Below are 22104 nucleotides of genomic sequence, written 5' to 3' on the forward strand. Positions count from 1 at the left end.
ACTTATAGTTATTAACGTATCATGACAAAACACTGTTTGTAAAATGCCCCAGATCCATAATCAGGATCAAGAATCAGTTATATCTTATACGTTGGCATGTTCAACAAGTTGACTGCTAGTTAAGTCAGCTCACTTTTATTAGTTATAGAGTCAAGTTTTGTGTGTTTCATGAGTATAAGCCTAATGAATAATACCCCTTGAGTTGGACCACGCAGAAAACTTACTAGAAGCAATTACTATATGATCATGGAGAACATAATGGAAGATAAAGTCTTAAAGATATATCAAAGCAAAGATAATCAAGATATTACTTCCGTTTGAAAGTGTGATGCATTTCTCCAAAAAAAATTATAATCTAAGTTAATTCAATGCAAAATTTTCGATGACAGTCACATCTGATCATTCATACATATGTACTGTGATGAAAAGTATGTAGTGGCAAATTGTGCTGGGTAGATGTATGCCTATATGGAGCCCTTCTGTTGCTGTAAACTGAAGGTAGTTTGTCCGGTACATGAAATCATTAAGACAACAAGATGGAAATGGTACTTGCATTCTTTTCATTAAAACAAAACAAGACAGGTGAGTTTTTTAATATTTATGGACTCAAATTCTGCCAATCCATTCCCCTCAAAGAAGAATTTGATAATTAATTTCATGTCAATATCCTGGTGAACTTGCACATTTTTGTGCATTACCTTTTTCTGCCTTGGAAAGAAGATCTTTAATCCATTTTTTTCTGATGCCGTACTTGTTTCTTCCTGCACTTTTACTGATGTGTTGGCATCAACAAAATCAGTTACCATTTGTGCAGCATCTGTAGCCCATTCACGGCGCAACCGAACTAGATAGTGTTCTTTGGCTTTCTCCAGTCTCAGGCGCCCACCTTTCCATGCGCATCCATTATACTGCATTTCCATCCGAATAGTTACATGTAAATCATTGTTCTTAACACTGATAATGTTACTTGGAACAAATTACAGCAAGAAAATTACAATGCAGCAGCTGAAATGATCATGTCAACAGGAATAATCTAAATGCGGAAGCAAGAATCTACACCTAAATCCCCATTAGTCCTTATGTAAATAGCTCTGAAACAAGAAACACAACAGGAGAGGCCTGTTTCACATTTTCCAGGCCTACAACCTACCTGCAATGAGAAAGGGTCATTGCAACAGGTCAGGCTGTTTCTTGGCTGTACCGAAACATTATTGTAACTAGAATCACAATGGCTCTATTTTGGGTACAGTTGCAAGCCATCTCCCAATGCTGCAAACCCACTGTGACCAGCAGAAGCTGGACCATTGTGCCTCACTGAGGCATGCACAGCCCCTTATAATAAAACATAAACATACATTGAAAATAGCTTACTTACCATTGACCAATGAATATTGTATAGAAACTTGATGGATCAATCCAAAGATACATTAATTTAAGACAAGCTTCAATCATTCTACTCTAAAGTGGGGCTAATATTTAAGAAGATGACCTAGAGAAATTAGCTTGAATAAAATTCAAATTTCCAATTGCTGAGCTATTCATCAGAGGTAAAAAACCATACGTTATCACATTGAATGCCTTGAAGAGGTACAACAAACGTGGTATTAGTTTGAAAAGCCTCACTAAAAATTGTGACATCAGGATTGTAAAATTTATTGTAAGAAATCAGTCAAGTCACTAAATAGAATTGCAAGGTGAAGCAACTGGTGTCCAGAGTTTAGCTTTGACTCTAAAAATCAGATTGGAAAATTAAAAAACAGAACAGACTGACAATACTGGCTGAATTTGATCGATACGAGACAATGTTAATGCATGGTAGCTTATGCAAGATAAGATCTTCCTAACCTTCCTTCTTCTGTTATTTATCTACATGCTTCATGTCTGATTTATATTGCATATGATTATCGGATTGTACAAACATTGCTTATCATTATGCTATCGGGCTAACAACCCGATAGCATATTAATGTCAATTGTTAATTGGCATTAATATGCTATCGGGGTATTAACCCAATAGCATATTAAATGCTATAAGTTATCGGGTTAAATTCGCCGATACATACTTGCTATCGGATGCATAAACATTGGCACCGATTCACATCTGTTATCGGGCTTAATTATATCGAGCATATTTGTTATCGGGTTTAATGAATAGACCGCTTCATTTGGAATTAACATTGGTTAACAAATGCACCGGTTGGATTATATTCATCGTGCACTTTGAATCATCGGTGTTTATATGAACCGATTCATTAAATTGATCAGTCATTATATTATGATATTACAATATGCTATCTGGGGTTTTTGAACCGATAATCAGCATTGTGTTAATGGTATAATTGTAAAGGCACCGATCAATGGGTGCATTGATCGGTCATGCCTAAAAGGCATGACCGGTCAATACACCGGTTGCCTAAATAATATATATGCCAATTGAATTCATTTGGAGAAGACATAGAAAATATTAAATGATCTCTCTCCTTCAGACCTGCAGATAAAAATCAGAATTATTAGACATTGACATAACTCCTCATATACATATATAGCATTCATAGTTCATAACTTGTTCTTTAATTAAAATTGAAATAACTCTACAGACAATAAACACATTAAAAACAATATTCAGAGCTATACTAATTGAACCATATTCTTGCAACATACATCACTCCATAAGTTTTTGATACATAAAGAAGCTGTTCCTTGTTTCATATTGAAAAATATGTAACAATATTGTTCTTTTGATTCCATGTGTCCATATAATGTTTCCTGCATATTACAGCTAAAAATTAGAAAATAAAAAGAAAAAATCATCAATATATTATATATATGCATAAAGAAACCATTTCCAGATCATTTCTTATGTGCAACCCTCTCCAGTCCTCATTTCCCATCAAGTTGTCATACTCATCACCATATTTCCCATTTCTCATTTTTTAAAACATATGTGCAGATGGGATAGTGCAATACCAAATGGATAAATCTACCCAATACTTCTGTTGCTTGCTATTTTTGGGGATTTGGCTGCATGGTTTCAAATTAATATACACCGACTCATTTTACGAGTAGTTGTTCACAAAAACTCTCTCATGAGCATGAATGGTCCATTTGGTACTCACTGCATCTAGTTGATGCTCCCAAAGGCAAAGCACCGTAACTTACCGAAGGTCATCCATCCCCATACTACTCCAGTTTAAACACACTTAACTATAGAGAAGGGGTTCAAACAATATTATCCAATGTCTTAAGGGTGTTCAAAAACCTTCTTGGATCATATGTAATTGGATTAAGGATTCCATGGCAATCATAAAATCTTTTGTAAAATTTTATATTTCCCATGTCTATAGAGAAGGGAATGGGGTTGCCGATTTTTTTGCAAACTATGGGGTATTGAGTGATAATATTATGTATTGGAAAGAGGATGACCGTTTGCCGGAGGGTGTTGGACAATTGATTGTCTATGATAGGATACACGCGTGAAATCCAAATCTTATTAAATTCCGATGAGGCTAATGTCATCAATTTATATGTTGATCCTGCAGATATTCTTAAATATGATGAGGTGGAAGTGTTTGGAGGTGTGTTGTAATAATTTGCCCATTTACTCACACGCTTTCTGGGCTATTTTCATTCTGGCCTTTACTGTTGTGCCTCTGTTTTTTTAGAGACCAGCGGAGGTGTTGAGTAGGGTTCAAACCATGGGAAGAGACAGAAAGCACTTGAAACCCATAAACTGCTTTGAGGTGAAGAAGGATGTGACTCTATGGAGGATTCTGGACAAAGGGGGTGTTACGCCTTTTCTGGAGAGACTCCATGGCTTCGACCCTAAGGTCACAGCCTTGTTTGCTAAGGGCTGGAAGAACGGCCACATTACCCTCTTCGGCCAAAATTTCGACAAAACTGAGGAGGCCAATTGCCCAGGTTATGAGTATGTCGATGAATGGTGACAAAGCTTACAAGGATAGGACGCAACTAAGGTGGCCATCAAGAAATTTCCCAAGGGTAAGGAAAAGGAAAGGCTGGTGAAGCATCACAATGGTGGGTACGATTGTGATTCCATCAAGTCAATTTGAGCGGTGGTTTTGAAGGTACTAATACAATATTTGTCCCTAGATGGTCGCTTTACTAAAATTTATGGCCACCATTTTGTTCTACTAAACCATTTTAGGCACAAGATTAGAATTTCTTTCATGTTCTATCTTTCGTCCTCGTTGAATGCCAGCATAAAGGATCACAAGATGAACCCTAATAACCTTGCTTTACATGAGGGGCTTTTGTTGCTTATTTATGAATCTTTGACCACCCCTTCAAAATCAAAATGTAGAATTTCCCCTGCTTCTTCTAAGGAAGCCATGGGTTCTAATGATGAGGGGTTGGACAGCTTGTTCTCGAAGGAGAATGGTTGGAGCATTGATGCTGATTCTGAACCTAATTCTTTGGTGCAAGAGGGAAAACTTCCTAAAGTCAGGAAGAAGGCTAACAAGAAGAAAAAGGTCTCCCCTATCTCTGTTAGGAAGGAGGATTTTGATCCCTCTATTCACAGTGATTCTGGGAATTCTATGCCTACTACCGATAGAGAAGGAAGAACCCCTTTCCCTCGAGACTTGAATGTTGATTTCCCCCTTCTTAATCTGGAGCAGGGGAGCCCTAATGATCATTTGGGCATTGCAAGGAATGTGGTGGTGGATTATTTCAAAATGAATAAGTGGGGTTTTCAAGAAATCAAGGGTATCCACCTTAAGTTGCAAGCTATCACCAGCACTTAGGAGAATAGAATGGAGGCTCCTTGGGATGAGAATGAGGGAGAAATCTTGTTGCTTCTCTGTAGAAGGCCGTCAAAGATGTTGAGACTATGAAACTAGATTATGAAGGAAGAATTAAGGGCCTAGAGTCTAAAATGAAGCACATCAATGATAATCCCACCACTTTGGTTTCTTTCAGCCATAAGGTTATCAAGAGTAGTGCGGACGGCATAAACACCATGGCTGACAGATTTGAGAAAATGCTCCAGAACAAGATACAGGTGATGGACAAAGGAAAACAACTGCCTGATGAGGAGAAGGGTCCTTGCAAAGGCGCTAGTAACAATTTGAAGAGGGTTGCTGATCAAGCAATCCAGGACATTCAAGATATCAAGAAAACGGCTTTAAATATGTCCCAAGCTTGAAGCTGAAGCTGCTGAGGCCTTAAAGAATCTTAATTAGTTCTCTTGTTGTTGGTTGGCTGTCCTTTCTCTGTTTTTTTGCTGATGGCAGCGTTTTGTAAGGGTTTCAAGTCCCTTCAAAACCTGTTTGATCCTAAATCAAAAACTGTCCCCACAATAAAGCCCACATAGCTTTTGCCACCCCATTTGTAAAACCTTCATCAAGTGTTGTAACTTATGAACCATTCATCATGAAGCTCCTAGCTCATTTAATTTTATAGATATAATGCTTTCACAATGGATCATATCATATGATATGATTTTTTTAAGTTCACTTGCATACTTTCTACTCAAAATTACATTGACTTTTAATTCACGTGTATTGGACCTCAATGTATTTTTATGAGTACTAGACCCCGAAGTATTTTTTATGGGCTATTTTTTTGTCAATTGGCTGATTCATCACAAATTTTCAAAAAAATTATATTCACCAATTAGCAATTTTTTTTAGTATAATATTCACCAAATTTTCCTATCAGATTTACATAAACTTGTTGAATTGCCAACAAATATAAGTATTTGTTGTAAAATACTAAAATCCATGAACATTCACAAAATTTACCAATAATACATGCAATACAGTTTTGAATTGAGATCATTCACCTCCCATTGTATACTTTGCATTCCTTAAATTGATCCTTGGTAAAGGCTCAATTTAACTGCATGTTTAGTCAAACTACACTGACCCATATTTCAAGAGCATTGGCTAACAAGAACTCATCTCTCATGAGCACAAATGGTTCACTTGTCACTTGTTGCATCTTCGTGATGCTCACAATAGTGAAGGACCAAGATTTCCAAGTTCATACATCCCAATACTCATTGCATCTCGATGATGCTCAAAGATGCAATGACTGCCTGGAGAACTATACATTCATGAGAAATGGGATCTTGCATAGGAGCAATAAATCGTGATTAATCGCAATTATTTGGAAATTGCTACTGGTCAAGAATCACTGTCAATCACAATGTTTCCTCTAAAAGCCATGTTTTTTTGAAAATATCGTTGACCTTAAGTTCGGCTGATTTTTTGGAATTTAACTGTGACAAAACCATCTAATACACCAGACTACAAATATGACTGATTTTCAATGCTTTTTCCACCTGGCAGAGATTTTTTTCACTAGGGTTTTCCAAGCAATATACTCACACATTTGAAGGAATTTTGTATTGTTTTTCTTGCATTTCCAAGGCACGTTTTGGAAGACACGGCTAGGACATTTTATATTGCAAACCTGATCTTCAAAATTCATTGTGACTTCAAGTTACAAATGTGACAACAGACAATGAATTTGCATATATCTGCATTCGCATTTTCACCACTGCTAATCAGAAAGGATAAAATAGTCACAGACCTCTTTCAGTAACTGCTTATGTTCACAGTTACACTTTTTATTGTTGCTTACCAAAACTCATGACATAGGTTCAAAAAACAGTCCATAATATTAAGTTCTTTCCAGCTCCATCAAACAATGCACTATAGAACAAAATAAAACCCAATCCTGCTACAAAACAAGCCCAAAAATTGGTGTGAACACTTACCCAGCTGAATAAGCCTAATTAGCTTAGGAGAGGCTTGTTAAATCACATTATATAAGTTTATAAAATTACAACTTATACAGATAACAAACAAAACAGTTTATGAAACATATTTTAAAAGAAAGAAAAACCAAAAAAAAATTAACATATAGACTTGTTTTTGCTATCATTTTCTTTTCTTACTGCAAAAAATCCAAAACCCTAAAACTAGAAAGTGAAAGTTAAAATTATGTAAATGCTTTGGGATGAATAGTTTGCTATGTTGCACAATTTAGAAAACCTAAGTTGCTGGTTATAGGGCAGGATTGAGTATGGGGTTTTGGTATGCTGGTACAACAAAAAAAATTCCTTGGGTACTGTACGTTTGGGTACAGCTGTTTAATATATATATATATATATATATATATATAAGAAGAATTTCTATTTAATGGATACCTATTCATCCTAATAAGAAGATGGTGATGACTTAGATGAAGAATCATTATTTTTAGTTATAGAATAGAAGAATAATGAAAGGTCCGACAATCCAGAAGATGTGAAGATCAATGAAAAACCTGTGTGTGAAGAATGCACTGCATGCAAATGTAGAGCCTAAAGCGTGGATAATTGATTTTGGATGTTCAAATCATATGACAGGTGATGAAAGAATTTTCATTGATTTTGAACAGTATGTTGGTGGACCTGTAAAATTTGTAGGTGAGGAAGTTGCACCTATTTGTAGCAAAGTTAATATTTTCATTGACGGTAAGCATAAGACTGATGATATTTATTATGTTAAGGGCCTAAGACATAACCTTATGAGTGTAAGTCAAATGTGTAGTAAGGGCTACAATCTCATACTTCATGGGTCCAGATGTGAAACATATATATAGATAGATAGATAGATAGATAGATAGATATACAAACAAATTTAAAACTATACAAAATTGCAAAATTTGATATAACATATATATTATATTTTTTAATAATAATAATGACATTCAAATCTTTGATAGTATGATATTTCATCACTGATCAATGATATCATGATCATCATAAAGATAATTGTCTAAGATTTCAGTTTTGGACTCTATTCCCAAACCCCCTTAATGTAATCAAGTTTCTTATGTGACAAATCGATTAATGATTATGATCCTCATAAAGATAATTGTCTAAGATGTCAGCTTTGGTCTCCAATCCCAGACCCCCTTATTGTAATCAAGTTTCTTATGTGACAAGGGATCCCAATAACAAGTAGCGGCTGGGAGTGAAAACCCTAATGGAATTGATGGGCAACACCCCTCATGGGGGTTTGGGGGCAACACCCCTCACGAAGTTTGAGGGCAGCACACCTAGCGCATCCCCTGTCATGACACAAGGCTGGGTTGCGGGGCAAAGTCCCCACCACCAAGCCCAAACTAAGGCCTTTGAAACCACACAAATCTTCAAGGTGCAGGCCATTTTCACAATTTTATCACTTGCAAAATTAAGTAGTTTGCAATTGTTTTACTTTAAAAAAAATAAGCTACCTTTCAAAATGCAAAAGTGGCATATGAAGAATGAGTTTGTGTGAAATAGAGTTGTGTTTGTCAAACAACCAACATAAGTGTGCATTTAGGGTTTTGGGTGCTTTTTATAGTTTTTTTTTTCAAATTGTTGTTTAAAGAATTCATTTTTTAATAGTGTTTTGGGCGTTTAAACTATTTACTGCCCATTGGAGTGTTTGGGAGTGCTCGGGAGTGGGCAGGTAGCACACCTGCTGCCTTGGGTTACTTCTGTTTGATACAGGAATGAGAACCAATTTAGGAGAACCTAATAACATAGTAGAAAACCATAGATAATCACATAATAGCCTTCTTGTTACCACAAAACGTAATTGGATGGATGTATCTTGGCACAATGGGCAAGAAACATCTTCTTCTCCTTACTCATCTATCATATTGGAGATGTCTCCACTTCTATGAAAATACATGCTGGAGTTGCCTGCACTTCTTCTACATAATGCCATCTCCAGTTTTTCAAAGATCGATTTGTTAAACCAGAGATAGTTATTTCTTTAGTGTAGCTTGCATGTTATGTTTGTCTAACTCCTAGTATAAGTGCCCGGTTTGCTATCTTACCTGCTTTTTCAATTACTATTAGGGATGGTTTTCTTTTAGTTCTCCTTGCAGCTGCCCTAACACCAGCTAGCCTCTAGCCATTTTTGGAATACCCTTTACCTCTATCAACACGGTGCTCTTTAATAAAATAAAATAAAAAAATTATGCAACATTGACTATCCAAACTTCAAAGTGCCATCTCAATCTATTAAACTAAATTGGAATTCCTTTTATTAGATGGAAAGGGCTTTGTTGAGTTTTTTCTAAAATAATTGAACCTTTAAAGGAACTCAATATCAATATTAATTTGTGTTGTTTGTAACTAGGTAAGATGGGTTCGGATTGCCTTAAGGCAACATCCGAACCCATATAGGACTGGGTCCTATCCTAAAGGGGTAACGTGCCCCCAAGTTGAGCCCAGCCCTATACCTACACGCCACCCTAAACACTCCACACCACAATAAATAAATTGGTGCCAAAAGGAGGAAGGCCGACTTGGAGTTAATAAAGGTTAAGGACTCATATAAATTAAGTGAACTTGCAAATACAATTCAATCATCCATGAGATCAGCGAATTAGCTCTGCAAACAAGAGGTGCGAAATCACCAAAGAAGATTGTGCGAACTTGTCCAAGGATTGGCTGAACTTTTCAAGAGGATATAGGGCATTTTGGTGCAGACTTGAAGTATGCAAAAAAGGGCAGATCTGATACATAAATATCAGATTCAGAAAAGCAAGCTAAGTATTGTATTTGTGCAATAAGAGTGAATGCATAATCTGACCTGTGGGTCTTTAATGCTGGGTTTTTCCTCCTTGGAGATTTTCCCAGGGTATTTATGTTTGTCTCTTGATTCCTTGTTTCATTCTTGAATCTACTTGATTATAGTTTACTAAATTACAAATCTGATTAATAAACTAGGGCATGATTAAATATTACAAATCTGATTACTGATCTAGGGCACGAATTTAACATAGTATCAGAGCTAAGGTTATACTAACCCTCAGATTTCATTGCAATTGATTTGCACGAAATATTATTCTCAATATTTGGCATCGAAGGTCATGATTTTGCACAGCGTGAACAAGGAGTATTAACATTATCGACTATTCATGTGTGCTGAAGCGCTCATAGTTTATCTGTTCGTGGGTTCTCTTGAAGTCGTCAATTCCTTGATTGGCACGGTTGCTTCATGGTCGCAGCGGTTACAGGATATCTAAATCTTTCAGTCCAGTGGCAACGAGAGTGAGATACCGGTGTGTTATTTGTAGCTACTTATATGTGCCTGGCACCTCACAACGCAAGCACTAATTGATTACCTCATTTGAACCTGGCAGCGGCAACATTCCATTCAGGTGTTCATTGATTCCTTTCTTGAGCATCACTGCGGTGGGAAGATAAAGGGGCAAAATATATTATTGGCATACTTCATATTGGGTTATTAGGCTGGGAAAATCTGAGTAGTTAAAATTCTGGTTGCCATTTCCAGTAATACTTTCCTTCTGTTACATACCTTATTTTCAGATCTCTAGAATGCAAAGTGTATACTGTGGAATTATTACCTTATTCAGACTTTCAGAGTTGTTGATTTTCAAAATTGGTCTAAATCCTAGATAGGTATATATTTCATGATTCTTAACCCTTGATGTGATCCGATCTAATTTTAATAATGATTGAATCTTTGATGGTATGGTAGATTTATTAGACATGCAACTACTATTTTGTATTGCTAACAAAAATCAGTTGTATTCCCACCAATCTTCAAACCCTAGCTGATTGTGCTAAGGCACATCAAGAGGAGATTGCGAAAAAATGGCTTTTGAAGATAGACTGCAAAGATAGTTTCTTTTGGGGAAGCTTTCGGTTCCAGTGTCAGTGTTATCTAAACATCAACAGGTGTATTTTTCTTAATTCTTTATTAAACCTTGTGATGAGAGACTTTATGATAATTAAAGGTTAAGTATTCCTGTTGAATAACTTTGTCAATTTGTTTATATGGGGTTTCTTTATCAAGATGTAATAATAAGGGTTTCATTATCAATATTTTATGGGTTTGTGCTTACTTAGTTTTGTAAAACCCCTGTTGGGTTGTGTGAAAGGAAAATGATATTCTCTTTGAATTAACCTGTGTTGGGCCAATCATGTTTTGAGGTTCCCTGTGACAGGTGTTTATCCTTGTAGGTCTACAAGCAAGTTTGTGCCTGTGTTATCCCGAATTACCATCCTTATATCATCCCTATTGCATTCGAGCTCATGTCATTAAATGTTGTGACAAATGCAGTTTTATTATGTGTCAGTCATCTGTTAACTGCATGACAGGTTGCTTTCAGTTAATTGGTTATGATGATGCTCTTTCTTACATAGTAGAAGTTAGAATGTATTGTTGTAAATAGCATATGTAGGAAGAGTGAAAGATGAACAAGTCAGTGATTAGCATTGAGATCTCTTCAGGATGAGGTAAGCATTTTACTCGTTAATTTCTTCTACTTCCACCAAAGCTGAATATAATTAGGATCTTGTTCAGTAAAGTATGAAGATTCTGTTCAAATTGATATTTATCAATCATATGTATGTAGTTAGACTATATCTTGTGATTGGGTTTCTAAGAAATCTCAATTTCAGTTGTTCAGTTTGAAATATGATTTGGCTTATGTATTTTGCTTGCTTAAATCTGATCCTTTCAGGCATGGTTGTATCTCAGCCTCTCGAGGTTAAAGATGAAGGTTTTCTGAAAATTCACCTTGCAGAAGGTGAAAGTAAGAGAAAAGCAAGTAGCATCTTCAGTGTTATATGATTTCTGGTTCCTTTATTGATTCTTATTTGATTAAGGATTAAGAGGGAGCCCTATCTTCAATAAAGACTTAGTATTAAAGATCATTTGTTAAGTCTAGGGTATTTTGGTTTTTGATGTGATGATTTAACTCTATTCTCATCATTGGAATATAAGGAATAATTAGCGCAAGGATCTAGGATTAGAAATATGTCAAGGATCTAACCAAATTATTCCAAGTCAAGTATACTTTTGATATTTAGAATAAAGGATTGTAAACCTTTATAAAAACTAACATAAAGATTGAGGATGTCTGTAGCAAAGTCTGATTTTGCAGATCCATCTGAAGACAAGCAGCTGATTGGTGGATGTCTCAGCTAATTCATGATCAAGGTTGAAGCATGTTGTTGCTGCCAAGCATATCTTGTTGCATTTTGAAATCTCAAATGATTGTGAACAGAAGACTGTAATCACCCCAAAAGGCTAACTCAGATTCTGAAGTGTCTCAGATAAGGGAAGTCACTTCAAACTCTTGTTGTAACTTGGATACCCTATGATCTCTTAGGACTACAGCAAACAGTCCTCAGTGACACTGAGTACTGGTGAAGCTGAATTCATTGGAGCATGAACTGTATCAAGGAAATTGTGTGGTTTTTCAAATTCTTGTTGAATGGTTTCTTATAATTATTTATTATCGGAGTCATATAGAGATACCTGAAAATCAATGTCTTATGGCAGGATAATCTTGTGTTGCAAATGTTCTCACCAAGTCTTTTGAAGCTTGAGTACTTCAGAAGATAGACCTGGAGTTGTGGAGATCACCGCCTTGATTGAGAAAGAGTCTCAACCTCAGTGATACATTGTGCTTCATCAACCACCCTCTGCGGGTAATGTAAGGTGGTAGTGTAATCTTCTCAGGGAGAAGAGTAATTGTTACCATCCTCTACGGGCAATGTAAGATGGAATTTCATCCTATGCTTGTGTGCTGGATGGACAGTGTACTAGATAGAAGATTATGTTTATTCATTCCTTGCTTGTGTGCAAAATGGAGGACTATGGTTTATGTAACTTCATTCTATGCTTGTGAGCAAGATGAAAGATTATGATTTTCTGATGTTACATTCTTCTCTGGGAGAAGATTAAGGAGAATACTCGTGTGCAAATAAAGTTGGTGCTGCAATCTTCTCTGAGAGAAGATTGAAATGGAAGCTCTTCATCATTCTTAGCAGGCAATGAATGGTGTATATGCATGATAGATATAATGGAAAGAGTCCATGATGTGCATATATATACTTGTGTTTGTATTCATGTCTTGCAGATGTACATGATAAAGTTCTGGATTCATCCTCTACAGGCAAGGCAAGATGAATATTATAAAAAAAAGGATCCATGATGAGTTACCATTATGTGATTTGGTTACTTATTACTTATGGTTACTAGCTACTTGTTGTGTTCCTCTCTAAGGAGTGCTGGCTGAGTTCAGATTACAGATTGCACAATGAATGTATCAGGAAAAGTACTTCGGGCATCTGCTTCAACTTGAGCTCTGCAATGATCTCTTGGGCATGTAGAAAGCAATCTTCCGTAGCATTGAGCACTGCAGAAACTGAGTACATTGCAGCATCTGCTGCATCCAGAGAAGCAGTGTGGCTTCACAAACTCCTTGTTGGATCATTTGGTCACGCTAGTGGTCCTACCACCATTCATTGTGATAATCAAAGTTGTATAAAAAGGTCAGTAAATCCTGTGTTCCATGACCGGTCCAAACATGTGGAAACGCACTATCACTTCATTTGGGATATGGTGCAAAGAGGCGGCATTCAACTAAAGTACATTAGCACAGATGATCAGGTTGCGGACATTCTTACCAAACCCTTATCCAGGGTGAAGTTTGAATACTTCAGAGACAGACTTGGTATTGTGGAAAATGAAACCCTAATTGAGAGGGAGCTCCAATCTCAGTGACTCTATCTGCTGTGCTTTGATCATTCTTTGTTTGTGTGCAAGAATGAAAAGTATCCAATCTATGCTTGTGTGCTAGATGGAAAATTGTAAAGACCTACTTGTATTACACCGTCTATGCTTGTGTGCTAGAACCATCCTATGCTTGTGTGCTAGGTGGGAGATGTAATTCTATGCTTGTGTGCTAGATCCATTCTATGCTTGTGTGCTAGATGGAACTCTAAAGGTTCAGATTATGTATTCTCTTCTTCCCTAGTTAAGAGGGAGTGTTGTTTGTAACTAGGTAAGATGCGTTCGGATTGCCTTAAGGCAACATCCGAACCCATATAGGACTGGATCCTATCCTAAAGGGGTAACGTGCCCCCAAGTTGAGCCCAGCCCTATACCTACACGCCACCCTAAACACTCCACACCACAATAAATAAATTGGTGCCAAAAGGAGGAAGGCCGACTTGGAGTTAATAAAGGTTAAGGACTCATATAAATTAAGTGAACATGCAAATACAATTCAATCATCCATGAGATCAGCGAATTAGCTCTGCAAACAAGAGGTGCGAAATCACCAAAGAAGATTGTGCGAACTTGTCCAAGGATTGGCTGAACTTTTCAAGAGGATATAGGGCATTTTGGTGCAGACTTGAAGTATGCAAAAAAGGGCAGATCTGATACATAAAGATCAGATTCAGAAAAGCAAGCTAAGTATTGTATTTGTGCAATAAGAGTGAATACATAATCTGACCTATGGGTCCTTAATGCTGGGTTTTTCCTCCTTGGAGATTTTCCCAGGGTATTTATGTTTGTCTCTTGATTCCTTGTTTCATTCTTGAATCTACTTGATTATAGTTTACTAAATTACAAATCTGATTAATAAACTAGGGCATGATTAAATATTACAAATCTGATTACTAATCTAGGGCACGAATTTAACAATTTGGTGCCTTATAACTTTTTCATGGTTAAACGTGACAGTAAAAAATAATATATTAACATTTTTGTATACTGAGCCTCTAAATGGGACACTTTAGATGAAATCTATGCTCAAGCAATTAATTAAAACAAATTTGATTTTAAGCTCTTTATCAAATTTACATTGTTGTCAAGTTATTGCAGACCTATTTAACTTGTACATGCTTGACTTTTTATTGTAATGTACTGACGTTTGTAGGGAATCCAATATGCTCAGCTAAAAAAAATTGTCCTTATGCCCCTCTATAGTGCATTGAACACAACATTCAGCAATATTACCCTCTTGTACCCTAGGAAGTGATGCCCCAAAGCTACATTTGAGGGCTAACGATGTTCGAGTGGCAAGGAGACTGGAAATATTTTTCCCTGCAATTGTCTTCTCTTACATTTCTTCTCTTCTTAGCTCTCTTTCTTCTTTTGATGATATGTCGTTTGATCATTTACCCAATGCAAGGGGGATTACCATGTCAAATGAGTAACTGTGCCTACATGCTTCGGACTACCCCTTTTGAGCAGGTACGCAATTAGACAGCCACAGGACCCTTCACGTGCTATTTCTTATGGTGCCACTGTAATCTCCCATACCACTCTACTCTCATGTATATCTCCCTCCCACATACTTCCACATAACTTCGGCTATATAAGAAAGTGAGGTATATTAAAGGGCTTGGTACATTGAGAGGTTTGGTTTATTGAAAGATCTACTCTTCCATTCCATCACATTGATATAATGAGCAATTTGTCATTCTAGGTATATCAAAAGTGATAAGATTGGAGTGATAAGAGTTTTTTCTAGTACATGATAAGGTTGAAGCAATAAGGGTTTCCTCTTGGAGTGATAAGATAAAATTCATAAACTCAAAACATATGAAAAACTGAATTTAGATTTTTTTAGCAAATTTGGTCATCTTGCAACATTAGAAAGACTTTGCATAGGCATATTGCGCATCAATCTTAGGTACAAAAAAGGTTAAATGCAATTTTTGTTTGACTAATATTGATGGAGGCTTATATCACTACAAATGGCATTTAACAAAAGAATCAAGACATCACACCACTACTTTCCCAAAGTGCATTGTAGATATTACATATCAAGCACAACAATTTCTTTAGGCAATCTCTAATGGTAAGGCTAGAAAGGCAATAACTAGGATAGAAGTGGCTTCTAGTTCTATAGAAGGTAGGGGCAATCCTTTGGATGAGGTGATTGGTGCACAACAATCTTTGAGGGGGTCTAAATCAACATCAACTTTTACAACAAACAACCCAAACACAAGTGGAAGAAATATTAATTCTTTCTTTGCATTTGTACTTTACTAAGATCACAAACCACATTGGAGGGTATGTCCATGAATGGGAAAAGAAGGCAATTGCAAATTTTTTATTCTACCCTAGCTTTTCCCTCCATGTTGCCCAAATCTCCATACTGGCAAGGTATAGTAGATGCTATTGCCCCTATAGGTACTAGGTTAAAAGCGCCATTATATGTTGAGGGTTGATATGCTCAATGACACAATACAAGACATTAAAGATCTTAACAAATATTGATTAGAGTGAACAAAGAATGGATGGAAAACTAGAAGGAATCAAACTCTCATCAACTTCCTTGTCTCTTGTGATATTTAATAAAACCTTTTTAAAATCCGTGGCTGCATTAAATAGGATAAAATCTCAGCTGCGCGATCAAATTATTTGACAAGGTGATCATGGACACAAGGCTACCAAATGTGGTTCAATTTATTACAAAAAATGTTGTTGCTTGTATTGTTGCTAGGAAACTCCTAATGGACAAGTATCCCTCTATGTTTTTACCCATGCATGGCACACTACCTTGATCTAACCCAAAAGTACATTGTTAACTTGAATGGGTTAAGGAGGTACTGCAAAAAGCTTGCACTATTACCAAGTTCATCTACAATCACATGAGGGTGTTGTGAATGATGAGATCCTTTGCAAAGGACAAGAAGCTAGTTCTACTATGGGTGACAAGAATTGGCTACGTACTTCTTTGCATTGCAAACTCTTTGCCAACAAAAATGAATCTGAAGCAAATATTTGCTTCAAATGAATGGTTAGAGTCTAGCTTCATCAATCAAAAGGATAGAAGAATAGTGGCAAGTACATTTTTCCTACAAATTTTTGGGATGCAATATAACTAGTCAAATTTTCAAAACCACTAATAAAAGTTTCAAGATTGGTGGATGGGGAGAAATCCCATTGGCTATTTGTATGAGGCCATGGATAGAGCTAAGGAGGTGTGTAGAATGGAAAATAACAAGGACATGTACATGTCATTGTGGGACATAACTGATAGGAGATGGAATTGACAAATGTACTCCCCTCCCCATATTGCTAGATACTAATTGAATCCATCGTTATTCTATTGCCCTTCATTCAAAGATGATGCTAAAGTTGTTGAAATAATAGCTAGTTCGGATCAAATATAAGTATTACTTGTATTGGGCTGAACCCAAACGCATTATGTAACTTGTAATTTGGTTTGGCCCTATAATGGGCGATGTAACTTGTGAATAGGGCTAACCCTATAATGACTAATGTAACTTGTAAATGAGTCTAACCCTATAATGGGCATTGTAACTTGCAAATGGAAATATGGCAGACCCTATCACATGTAACTCGGAATTTATATTGGTCCAACCCTATAGTTGTAACTTGTAATTTTGGGCGCCAAAATTATGAATGTATACAAGGCTGACCTAAGTCAATCTAGGCGGACAAGTCACCTATATATACAGATCATTCTTACATCAAATGGACACACTGATCCAGCGAATTGTCTCCACTATTCTGCAAATTATCTCTGCACATATTCAAGCGAATTCCTTCAGCAAAGCAGCGAATTTATACCTTCAGCAAGTGACCTGATCCAAGGGGCAGCGAACTCACTTTCAGGGACAATGAAGGTGCTTTTGGGGTAGCAAATCATCTTCTCAGTCAGCGCGCTGTCAAGTGGATGATTCAGACCAGCAGATTGCTTTACCTGATTAGCTAACCATCTACAGCAAGGATATTCAGATAAGTTTGCCCTAGCACTGTCATACTGCTGTATGCCCTAGTTTGGATTATACTGTGCTGATATATTGCTTCAAGTGTTGAAGCAAAACTTGTAAGAATCATACCGATTTGGTCTAATACAATCTGAGATTTTGATTGCTGGGTTTTTCACCTCCAAGAGGGAGGTTTTCCCAGGGTACCCTTGTGTTCTATGTGTTCTTTGTGTTGATTTTCTGTCATTGCTATCTAAATTTAACAGTCTGATTCTAAAATTAACAAAAGTAACATAGGGCCTACTCATGTGCATGGAGAAAATGTTCCCTACCCCAGTAGCATTGGATACAATTCGGGTAGAACTACCAATATACAAGCATGTTATGGGTTTTTTTCAAGCATGCTTAGTGTGCAAGGCAAGACAACCTTCAAACCAAGTAGACTCTATATGTAGACATGCACATTAGAGGTGTTAGGCTTTTCATAGATCTTACATAATATCATCTCAAAACAATTTGTGGTTTTCAACACGATGGTAGCATTTTTGTAGCCAAGATGCCAAAAAATTTCAATGGATGGTGATGCGCATTTCAAGTCAATCATGCAATTGATCTACTTTGTAAAAATACTTGGAGTGTTTTTTAATACATACATTCCAAAAAAAATGCAACCATATAATGCAACAAAGAATGAAGGACTTGGTGTTCATTCACCACAAGCTCTACCCAAAACTAAAGAGAGTTCAAAGATAGAGTTTTGAAATACTTGCAATTGTAATTATAAATTGTAATCATTGTTTTTGTTTCACTTTCAGTTGCCCAATCTAATTTTTATATGGAAAAAATCAAGTAACATTGGGGAAGACCAGCCAATTGGCCTTGACAAAATCAATCTAGGTTCTATGTGGATCGCAAATGATAATGTCCTTCTCAATCCTAATGAGTTTGATATCCTAACAAAGACCAACCTTGATAATAATCTAGTTGAACAACTTAGGAGTAATTCTAACCTAGGACCATCATTATCAAGACCTACAGCCCTCTAATGTCGCTATCGTAATAGCAGCAAGAGTCATTGGCTACATCTAATTTTTTTGAATTTGTACTTAGTTTGTAGGTGACTTTACAATGTAGATTGCAACTAAAAATTTAAAAACTATTAACATGTAGTTATTATCTATGCACTATACAATACGCTTTGTGCAATACAATGTGATCAAAGATATGAACATAAATGAGAAAATCTATGTAGTGCAATTCATGGGCTATAATCTCAATTTGATTTGCTCTCGATATCTCTATGCTATTGAAATGCCTTAAACAATTTATTTTATTTTTTTGATATGTGAAAATGGCTAAGTGGCCACACCCGAAAACAGTAGCTAGAGTCAAAGCCCTCAAAATGCTCCCAACAGGTGCCATGGTCAAGGGCGCCAACTTATCAAAAGGTCCAACATATACAGAGGCCAGAACAAGCAAAAAGCCCCCAAAACAATAGGCAAGGGAAAATCCAGACATAGCCCCACCATAACAAACAGAAATTAAAGAGACCTGCCAATAAAGCAACGAAACTTAGAAACAGAGGCCTCCAAACTACCATTCACAACCTCATCCTCGGCCTCCACACTAAAGGGGAGGCACAGAATACAACCAAGCATGGAAGTTCTGCCTCTCTGCCAATTCGTCATAAATCCGTCTCAATCTTCTATGCATCACCAATCACTCAGTAAATGATATCATTGTTCTCATTTGCCTTCTAATGCAACTCAATTGGTGGGGAACTTGTGCCAGGCATCAATCAGATCCAAGTGACATTCATTTTCTATCATGTTAATTGCCCAGTTGGCCAACTTATTGGCCACTTTGTTTTCTTCCCTGTATACATGGGATATTTCAAAGCCTTCAAAGCCATCAAGGAAATTTCAGATGGGTGCTAGGAAATTTTTTAATTTCCAATTTGGGGTATTACTACATCTAATGGCATTGATAGTAATTAAAAAATCTCCCTCCAAGTGAAACTTTCGAAATTTGAACTTGCTGCAAAGCTTCACACTAAGAAGGGCTGCTTGGAATTTGGCTTCATTGTCCGTTTCCTCTTCCAACTACTGCCAAGAATTTACCTTTGTGGTCTCTAACTACAAAGCCAACACCAGAACTCCCTCAAGTCCCATGGGAAGCTCCATATAAATTTGTTTTAATCCATCCATCATTGGGATGGATCGACAGTGTTTCAGCCCTCGGATTGGCAGACAGATGAACTCGCAGGGTCCCATAAACAGGGAGCACCACCAAGCCAGACAAAGATTTCCTCATGTCGCAGTCACAAGCAGTGAAGGAATACTTCAACTTCTGATTTATTGCAGCATTGTCAACTACTTCTGTTATTGCATTCTCGATTTTGGAAACCATTAACTCTACCGGCATTTCTGTTCCTTGAAATATTCTTCTGTTCCTTTTTTTCCGAAGTTCCTGAAGAAGTGCCTTTTAATTTTTGAATCAGTAGATTTTTCTCTCTTTTTTTTTAAATCTTATTTTTTCTCAGTTAAAATTTTTGAATTTTGAAAAAAATCTTAACCTTTTGGTCCAAGTCCATTAACTCGAAAATACACTGTCATATCATATAATTTGATGCACTGTAGAAACACCGCTCACATGAAACTCTTGTTATTTTCCATGGACCAGCTAGGGCACAAACTTTGTAGTTTCCTAGAAATATGTTAAGCACGCTGAGATAATCTACTACTTCAACTAACGTCCCCTTTGTGGTTCAGGGTGTGACTTGTTTTCTTCCAGACCTCAACTCAATCTACATTTCTGAGTTTGGTTTCCAAATCTGTGACTAGCTAGGACATGAACTTGGAAACTTCTCAGAACTATAATTGGCATTCTTAGATGCTCTACCTCTTAAGTTTACAGTGCCTTTGTTGTTTCAAGGTATAGATTGGCTTCTTCCAATAATTACTTTGTAAGTTCACGAATGCACATCTTCTATGCTGAATTTTAGTGCAAAGTAACTATGCCCAGATCATAAATTAATGTACCCTTTTGTATTTCCTTTCATGTGATATCCAGGGAATAAAACATCCAGCCTGCCCTGGTTACACGCAGTGCGGCTTCCTAGCTCCACTATCCAAAATTAAAATGATACAGGTCTGCCCAATCCCATACTATTGCTTTAATTTTTAAAACTTCGATATAAGAGATTTATAGCTCATATGTCGTCTAGTAAAAGAAACGTATCACGGTAAACCAAATTACTAAATTCCATTAAGATGAATGCATTAATAACAACCAAAAAGAAAGCTCACACTTCTCTACTCCGTTTTGCAAATATTGATTCTGGCGCAGAAAATTAGGGAAGCAGAAAATAAAGAATCTAAACAAAGAATAAGCATTCACGAAAACCTACCAAGCTGAAAAGTTTAGAGAGAGACTTCTCGTCGGCTGGTTGAAGATTCACGTAAGCAAAGCTGCGATTATTTGTTCGAATAATGTCCAAGCCATGGATTCGACCAAATGAAGAAAAGATCCTCTCCAGTTCGTCGCCTGTAACTGAAGCTCCTAGCCCCCCAATAAAGATTCTGCTCATTGCATCTCCCTTCTCCCCTTCTTCTCCATTCATTGTTATCTCCATTCTCAGTTTTCTAATTTTCTACTCTCTAACCAAGCATCACTCAATGCCATGAAAGCATATTTACTGTGTCAGGGTTTTATGCGACTTTCCGCGGTATAAATGAATGAATGGAAGATTGATTTTAGTGACGATGAACAGCAGGGGAGAGGAGGCGGCTGAAGCTATTTTGGTTCCAAAACAGATTTTTCGTACAGCGTGTTAGCGATAGGTTAGTCAATCGCAGCGGTTTATTGCAAAATCGACAGTGTAAAATGCACGCGTGTTAGTCAATCTGTACTGCCATTTTGGAGTCAGAATAGACGCGTCCAAAGGAGACAGAACGTGTACGGGGACCTAAACGAGAAGCCAAAACGTGTGGGGGATCTACTGAGGCCAGTAGCTATTTGGGCTCCCTTCATGATACAACAGTGCATCGCAGTTGTCCGGACAGAATCTCATAAGCCTAATACTCGAGACTCATCGTTGATGTGAATGGAACTTGAGGTCCCATGATGTGGACGATGTTGTCGTTTTTGTTTCGATGGAAAAGCTTCAACGCAGGTACTACTTCGCTGGCCTTTCTCGTGGTTACAGGTACGCAGCTAAAATTTGAACCTCGCCGCTCTCGGTTACGGGCGTTGCATCACGTATACTAAAAATTTATATTTTCAAAAATATAATGTCCAACCGGTAGAAAGAGTCAATAACACAGTCATTTGAAATTTTCGGATTATTTTCGTACAAGTTGAATGTCCTTGATTGAATCAGGAAGTTGACAGAGTGAGGGACCTGTGTATCTGGTGGAGGTAATTGGGAAGGTGAGGACAAAGTTGGCCACAATAATAATGCGAGTTGTGTGCGATTATTGTTATTACCTGCTAACACGCCTGTTTTTCATGTGCAAGGAGGAGGTATTGTAACGTAGGTCTGGATACGAGGTGTCGAGATCGGCGATTTGGGTTTGGTGACGG

The 22104-nt window shown here is 37.0% G+C and overlaps 1 protein-coding gene across 2 annotated transcripts in view; it reads right to left on the reverse strand.

Moving 5' to 3' along the window:
• LOC131070228 (protein REPRESSOR OF SILENCING 3) overlaps positions 1–21440 on the reverse strand; it is a 62066-nt gene extending 40626 nt beyond the window's left edge. The window contains exons 1-2 of one of the 2 annotated variants that reach the window (XM_058005734.2): positions 20930–21440; positions 699–908 (exon numbers count right to left, since the gene is read on the reverse strand). In XM_058005734.2, the coding sequence (XP_057861717.1) occupies positions 699–908; positions 20930–21154 (435 nt within the window). In that variant the 5' untranslated portion in view covers positions 21155–21440. The remainder of the gene's footprint in view (positions 1–698; positions 909–20929) is intronic. The other variant, XM_058005733.2, reaches the window with a different exon arrangement.
• Positions 21441–22104: the final 664 nt, after the last annotated feature.

This window comes from Cryptomeria japonica, chromosome 2 (genome assembly GCF_030272615.1).
Source record: "Cryptomeria japonica chromosome 2, Sugi_1.0, whole genome shotgun sequence".
Taxonomy (NCBI): Eukaryota; Viridiplantae; Streptophyta; class Pinopsida; order Cupressales; family Cupressaceae; genus Cryptomeria; species Cryptomeria japonica.